At 42.8% G+C, this 8230-nt stretch overlaps 1 protein-coding gene across 1 annotated transcript in view; it reads right to left on the bottom strand.

The window, feature by feature from the left end:
* T265_12779 (hypothetical protein) overlaps positions 1–8007 on the bottom strand; it is a gene marked incomplete at both ends in the record, with an annotated part of 31472 nt that extends 23465 nt beyond the window's left edge. The window contains 3 exon segments of the mRNA XM_009165398.1: positions 6366–6412; positions 6428–6599; positions 7575–8007. Of these exon segments, the coding sequence (XP_009163662.1) occupies positions 6366–6412; positions 6428–6599; positions 7575–8007 (652 nt within the window).
* Positions 8008–8230: the final 223 nt, after the last annotated feature.

Raw genomic sequence — 8230 nt, forward strand, 5'->3', positions numbered from 1 at the left:
AACTGCAATCAAAGACCGTAGAAATGCGGAAAGTGTTACTTGGAGTGCGAGGTACAGACAAGAGTAAGCATGCAATCAGATCCAATTCATGAAGTCGGAGGGCTGTCAACTAGCGGAAAAATTACGTTCAGTTAGAAAAAAAAATTTCAGACTCTTAATATTTACAATCCATAAACTAGCACAGCTTGTGAATGGATACGAGATACACTTTATTCAAGTTGAATTTCTTTCCTTGTTATCGCTAGATAGATCTGAAGAACAAACGAGGCCAAGTCTGTCTAACACGAAGCGACTGGCGAATGAACATCATTTCTGCCATTCAAGGGACATTGTGGGATCGTTCATTCTTCATTTGGTGTTCTGTCAAGGAAGCTTGGTAGAATATAGTTGCACAAGCGTCGATCTAATTAATTTAGTGAATTACTGACTCGTACGGGTTAGCGATGATGCTCCAGTTTTACAATATTTTCAGTGCGTTGAAAGGGCACTGTCCATCTACCAAATTCACAAACATATCTATCACGTAAGTGGTATGCAGCGTTCACATGTACACTAAGCTACAACATGGATATTTCTATGATTCTCTACGTGCTGTTACGCAACGAGTGACTGATTGGATAAGAACAAAATTGAAAATTAAATTAGTTAACATAGGTACAATAAAGGATTCATAAAGGATTCGAAAATGAAAGTTCGGTTTTTGAAACACCAGTGAAGAATGGAGTTTGGTTCAGAAATTGGATGACGGAGCTGCGAGAATTCTCATCTCTAGAGAAAAAAGTGGTTCGAGGTTGAGAACAAAACCACAGAGACAAGAAACAGAAGCTTTCACGCCTTGGTCCCAAAGAGTTGATGAGTTGGCGAATGTATACGCTAACTTCTACTCAACAAGCGACCCGATACCACCAGCAGGGAGAACGATGAATACAACAATTTTGTGTCTTCGAGATAGCTCAGTAGCTAAGGTGCGCACATACTGAACGGAAGGTCTCTGGCTGGAAATACACCGCTGGAAATACACTACTCCTATCTAGTCTCCGGCAACTTGACGGCATCTCAGCTATCGTGCTTCCATCGGCAAGTATGGCAGCTGTTGTTTTCGCTACCTAGTGCTTTAGCTACGATGGGTCCAGCTGGTGTTTCCCACAAATAAATCTGATAAGCATAGTTATTTCTCCATTTACTGCAGCTGATATTAAGTTTGTTCTAGTCTGCCACTTGTAATCAACCAACATTCAAAGCACGTTTGCGCACAGTGTCAAACCATGTTATCCATGAAACCCAACAACGATTGAAAAATAATCCTATCTTAATTATTCACTGCTTAGAGAACTACCAACACAAACTAATTTCATAAAGCCCCGATCTCAGGAATACTGTGCTTTTTTGTGCTCGATGCATAGGAACAAACTACGAGGACTATCATTTTCCTGTTAAGCTGGATAGATGGAGATCACCGCAGCCCAGTGACGTGTTTGTTTTTGGATGACCCTAAAAGTAATCCAAAACTACAACGCGCAAACACACATAGAATGTCACAATTTACGTGTATTCCGACGAGCTTTTTAGCGTACAGGTCAAGTAGTATCTTTGTTTCATTTGCTACAGTGCAAACACTGACTGGCTGCGGTGTATGCACATTTCTGTGACTAAGGGAACTTCAGCCTGGTGATTAAGATAGCGGACTTCTGTGTCGATAGCCAGGGTTCGAATTCTAGCGACGGCGCTGTCAAACGGCCGCTGGCCCCTCCGAAGATTGCATAAACAGGTCGTTTCACCAATAGGCCCATGTACTTAATCTGCAGAATCCCACATTAGAACACTTTACATTTCATCACACAAATATTTTTAGTAGTTGCATTCACCTACTGGAAGCGTTTCCACTCCTTTTTGGTGACCGTTTTACTGCGCAGTAAGCGATTCGGTTAAAAAAGAAGCTACAATGAGTCTCGCCGTAACAAACTACTCATAAGGTTGTTGAAGACTCTTAGACAAGTCACGACCGGTTCCGCCCTTATTGGGGATAATCGGGTAGGTGCAGCCTCCGAGTTTCCATCAACCTTATGTTCTACTTGATTCCAAATTGTACGGAGTTCGACAAACACGCGCATTTCCACAATGGGCTTCGTTGATGGTCCATCATACGTATCCACAATCCTGGTACATTTGACCGCGTGTTTTCGGTGCCAATTTTCCAACTTCACCTTATTTGAAGACAGGATGAGTCAATTTCAACAATTTCCAACTAATTCTAATTTCTAAATTTCTAAATTCTAATTCTAATTTCTAATTTTCCCGAATTTCCGCAGGTGACAACAGGATCTGTAGAAATCGCGACTCATGGCTGCTTTTGGCGAAAAATTTCGTAAACCGCTTAGTTGTGAGCTCCATGTGGACTCCGACCATATAGGCCTCTTTTGATATGCACGGAATATGAAGTATCATCAATGATGACCAGGTTCCATTTGTACGCAAGGGTTCTGATAAACGGTGTCGGAAGGGAAGATTCTAGTTTCTAGTTTGATTGAGTCAAATATGGCGCAGGCGTCGTCCAGATACGCTGTAGAATGCTGCTGATACCCTGATCTACATGGATTGTCCTTGTGGATTGAGTAGTAGGCCGATTAAACTTCCTGAGGGTCGATGAGCACCATTCTGGAGGGCACAAACGGCTTCCCTAATAGAAATGTGGCTTGCATTTAGGTTTGGTCCGAGACTAAACAAGCATCGGATACGGTTCAGAAAACCTTCCTTCCAAACCACAAAATAACTTTGAAATAGTTATGACCAACACATTTGATGATTTGGGTATTCTGCTAAGAATACTGACTCATACACGGTCGCCAGAGTTTCCCTATTAGGGCCATTAGGCCTTTGGCACTTGCTTCCTCGTTTGATTGTAGACTGATAGCTTTGCTTCTATCTATATGGCGTGGTGGATAAAGTGTAGAAGCTTTTGCCAGCAGCGATTTGGCTGAACTGTTCCGTTTCGTGAACCTGGTCTTCCCCGTGAAGAACACGTGGAGGCGAGGAAACTTAATCAGAAAATCCCCCAGTTGTCGTAGCATGCGTTGTGGAAATATGTTCAACCCAAAACTGATTGTCACTTCCGATGCCTTGAGATGAGCCTAGTTTGGTGTGTTTCGTTTAACGTTACAGGCGAATTGAGGTCACGAATAAACTGCAGACTTCTCACTTCTAGTTGTTTCCCTTCTGTCGCAATGCTGCCTAAGAGAGACAATGCGCTTCTCGCTGTGGTGCTGAAATAATTCACCAGGAAGAAAGACTCGCAATACTAGAAGGTGAACCACAAAAATAGTTCACTTTAAAGAGTTTCTTAGGGATTTTCATACGCATGAACGAATATTTTATTCACAATGTAAAGGAATGTCTTGTATGCTAGCTGTTTCTCAGATAGAGGGGTTTTATGAAGAAAGAATACCGGGGTTGTTACTGGACCGTGTCGTACCATCTTCTAACAGTGAGACAGTTGTCCGACACAAAAAATTCCTGACAATTTTGATTATGCAACCGGTGTGTAGCTTCCACGTGTACACTAAACTTTATCAACGATCTTTGAATGTTTTATGGTGTCTGCGTTTTAACCGCTGTTATGTAACCGAAGAAAGTAGTTGAACTTCGAATGAATGGATAAGACACGAAATAGCTACATTAACTTCACAAAATATCTAGAATGGTCGGTAGCGGGCAGTAGGGTTTCAGATGATACTCAGCATAACCGGAATTAAACATCTAAAGTTTGGCCACTCATGGAAAAGACGAAAATATCTTTGAATGCGGAAATTCTACATGGACCACACCTTTTACCGAAGCTTTTTTCATTTACGTTCATCAGAACATAGTTCTATTTTCACCTGTCTCCAAGCTCGTGGTACAGAAGGAACTGCCGTAACCGTGTGAAATGTTCGAAAACGCTAAGATGACTTTGGTAAATCTGAGTAGAACCAATCAACTCGTGAATGTTGTTAGCTAGTATGAACGTAGAATGCAAAACGCTGTTGATCCACACATTCAGCTATTTCCAGGAATATCAGCTGATGCATCCGATCATTGAACTTTGACCACACCGCGTATCATTCGGACCAAGACAAAATTTTGCGTGCCACGAGGGTAAAATCGTCATTTGGGCCCGGGTACCAGCTTTGCGAAGCGAGTTATGCGGAGCTGTAAAAATTCCAAATCCGTGTGTTGGGCATTTTGTCCGACTTTGATACTGATGCGACAGCAACATGAAGGAGGGAAGGATTGGATCTTCTTAAATTTCGAGAAGAAATAGGTGTAGGTGAAGTAGGATCAGCAGAAGGATCCTCTGCTAGATATACTTGTTGCCATCCTCTTCTATTTTTCTGGAAGAACAGGTCATAAGGATGATATCTCGATACATAGTTGCTGTAGTGACACACTCGACAGCCATAATGCCTCGTAAATAGTACTCACACTGTGGCGAGGCATCGATGCACGCAAAACAGGATCCTCGTAGTACTAGGTGTGCTGATTAGTTATTTCGGATTACTGAGGACTCCCAAAGTGAAAATCGTCTTGGGAACCAGCTGCCAATATGTTAGAATATGGTCTTCAATTGATCCAGATTGAAGATTAAGGCCTTACTGCTGTGGTCGCAGAGCTTGGTCAAACAAGGGGCTCGATTTACTTTGGGAAAATTTCAGCTTATTGGTACGGAGACTGAAAGCAACAATGTTCGACGCCATTCGCACTTCTGTGACAGGCTGTGGAGCACCCATAGCTGAACGATCTCTGTTAATTCAAAGTCACCGACTGTTGTAAGACGTAGTGCTGACGAAAACTAATGAACATTGGCAGTTGGATAGTCGAATCCAGAGTTTCTCCGTAGTGAAGAGCTGTGATACTTAGCTGGAAAGCAGTTCCCCCGATTCGCGTTGATACTGGCTGCTGATAGCGTTGTCGGCTCGTAGTGCACTGGTCTTACTTTACTTCCTGTGTTGCTGCATAACCACGAAATAACTCAAAACCTGTCTTCTGAACATGTTTGCATTCTGCTCTGTTGGTTCGGGCGAAGTAATACATTTTTCCCTTGTGGATAGGCTGAGATTGGACGGAAATTAAGTGCCCAACTGCGTCAGGTAACGTATATGAAGAACTAGGATGTCCGAAGTTGAGCAAAGGCAGATAACACTGAAAAACTTGGTGGTCATGTTAACGTGTGGCGCGCTGAAGTAGACCCCTCCCTGGGAACGAAAAATTATATGCAAAGGAGCTTTTCTACATTCACAAGAGCCTACTTTGAAAGTATTCCGCGGTGCCCCGACTGGGGGAAAGCGCTGTTGTGGCCATCCATCGCAAAGACCTTACTTCGGAGGGCTGTTGAATATTAATCTATAGCTGCAGAAAAGAAACATCCCAATAGTTCTACCGACACGTCCGGCCAACACCTTCAGAAAATATAGTGCACGCAATGCTATCACGGCCATTAATCAGTTTTAAATATCCTCAATCCTTTGCAGCTTAGGATTCTTAAATTTAAGTCCAGAGGGTTGAGAGTGCGAGAGTCAGGTAAGGAATGCACGAAGGATAAAAGGTTCCGCCAATGTTGGAATAAGCATCTGTTGAAGAGAAGGCTTCTCTCTGATCTTTCAGAAGAACACACGAGGTTGAAAAAGGCTCGACGTTTAAACGATCAGAGCTATTCAGAGAATCAAGTCGTTTGGCGTCTTCTGAAGTGGAAGCACTAATGAAAAAAGACAGTCAGCGATTGACAGTAAAGTCCGGATGTACGGGCGCACTAGTGGCATGACCTCAGATACCTACAAAGGGTTTTAGTCTTCGAGGCCGTCACAACACCCTGTGATTGTGTCGGTGGGAATTTTGACAAGGAAAAAATCTGTGCTTAAAAACCAGGTAAGAGGCAGACGGCAGCTTCATAAAAAAGGATACTTAATAAATATCGCCTTCAGGTTAGCTTCGGAGTCCAGAAGAAGATACAGCTTTTCAAAATGGAGACCTCGTGATATTTTCTGCCCCATAGTGTACATCCACTAAATTATCTAGATGTTCTGAGAAGTCACGTCTATAGGTGCCTGAGGGCAGTTATTTATCCCAGATGATCGTCATGGTAGAATGACAAAGACAGTGAATCTTCTTGCCACCTTTGGCGACTATTACAACAGAATAACATGCTTCAGCAATCAACGATAAAGAACGTTTTGGCTCGTTCTCAGGTCAGTTCTTCGTGTACTTTGTTCTAGTGGCCAAAGGGTTTCGCGATCCCACAGCATACTTCGCAACACTCCTGTGGGTTTGAACGTGGATTCGCAGACTTGCCCCAAACATGCGCCAAGAATAAGCAGTGCAGCGGTGATACATACGAAAACAGGTGGTGCTACCACAGGTGCCCGCCTGTGGTATTCGTTGGCTGCAGTTCACTGACTATTTGATCAATACGACTGTCACGCCTCCCCGAGGTTGCACGAGGGCTGGGATACTGCCAGGTTGCCCAAGCCTAGACAGAGGAAATCGAGAGGCGGAGGTCGGGTTCGAACCACGAACCTTCCGGTCAGTAAATTCGCGCTCCAACCACATGGGCCATCTCGCCCCCAATACTGACTGGTTGAGCATTATCCACCCCAAGGTGTGTGCTTGTGGGGTCGAGAGACAAACTACAAGCTTAATGTAATCCTTCATGACAAACCCATCTAAAATCAAAACCTACCTTTGAAGAGACAGGGGATCCCTTAATTCACCACGATTTAACTTACAGTCCGTCTAGAAGGGAGCAACCACAGAAAGACCAAGAAAATGTTTCCATGGTATTTCTTCCTGCAAGAATGCCCTGTGTAACTCAACCTAGAGATACTGCCATTGTGCATCCCATGGTTTCTTTCAATTTTAACTAAAAGGTACTAGTTTTAATGAGAAATCCTAAAATGAAACAGGTGTCCCATGGATTGCATAATTTGTCTACAGTTGTATTGTTGAAGCTAGAAATATGACACAGGTTTCGGTCAAAAACATGACTCAACTGGCATTTGGTCGAGTATACTCAAAATGTAGTGACTATTCACCTTCAAGTTTATCCATCCAGCTAAATCCAATTTGAAAGACAAAGACAACAATAGCTTTGAACCGATATTCACCATGAGTGAACTCAAACAGTAACTCTAACCTGTATGCACTTCTTATTCAGCCAAGACCAGACTACACATCAGATGTGAAGAATGGTACAACAGTCTAACAAAATAAAAAGAATTAAAAGTGCGCAAACAAGCATTTTACTGGATGTGTTTGATGCAAGAGATCACACTTTAGCGGTCAGAATAACTCCAATGCTATTCAATTCGTTTAGTCTACTCGTTTTGACAACTCTTTTTTAAGACTGCAACTGTATGAATGAAAACCAACGACGGTTGAACAAAGCTCAGATACATAACTGAACCGCACTTGAAATAAGTGTGACCACAGTAGAAAAGGTAAATGTAATTGGCTCCGTTTTGAAGGTTATATCTGAAAGAAAATTTACAATTCTTCGTCTCCAGTACCAGATATAACTATGCACGCTAGGATTCTGAACTGCTTACCTCCTCCAACCGCCATCGATTTTTTAACTCCTTGCTTTTGAGCGGTCGTTAACTCTGCGGAGTAGCGGTTGTATTCTTTTTCTTCGCCCCCAAATGCGACCACGGTGCGGATGGCTGATAACACCTCATTGGCAATCCCCCCGGCCCGACTGTAAGCTTCCACTTCTTTCAGTGTTAGTATTTTCATTAGAAACCCGAACAGGGCAAACGCGATTGCAACCAGCGGAAGCATCGCAAATGCGACCAAAGAAAGCTTCCAACCAACAGCAAATGCAATAATGAGACCGGTTAAAAATCCACTGATATTTTGAACAAAATCGCCAAATTTCGTCCCGATGCCGTTTTGAATGATGTCAACATTTTCTGACAGCTTGTGAACTAGGCCACCGGAAGTTTGTTTTTCGAACCAAGGAACGTCTTGACGTAAAATTGCCTACAAATGAATGGGAAGGTAGCGAAACGAGTTATCATTCGGACAAAGTGAGCACGGTAAACTTTACATATCCCTCATAGGTAACCGCTCATGAGAACTCCAAGTTGACTGGATACCTGACTGCTATTTCATTTAGAGTAGCACACGATTCTGTCCAGTTTGGTGCCAACGAAAAACAATTTAATCAATAGTGTTTTATGATCCCAACAAACAAACAAACAAA

Source organism: Opisthorchis viverrini (genome assembly GCF_000715545.1).
Source record: "Opisthorchis viverrini unplaced genomic scaffold opera_v5_14, whole genome shotgun sequence".
Taxonomy (NCBI): domain Eukaryota; kingdom Metazoa; phylum Platyhelminthes; class Trematoda; order Opisthorchiida; family Opisthorchiidae; genus Opisthorchis; species Opisthorchis viverrini.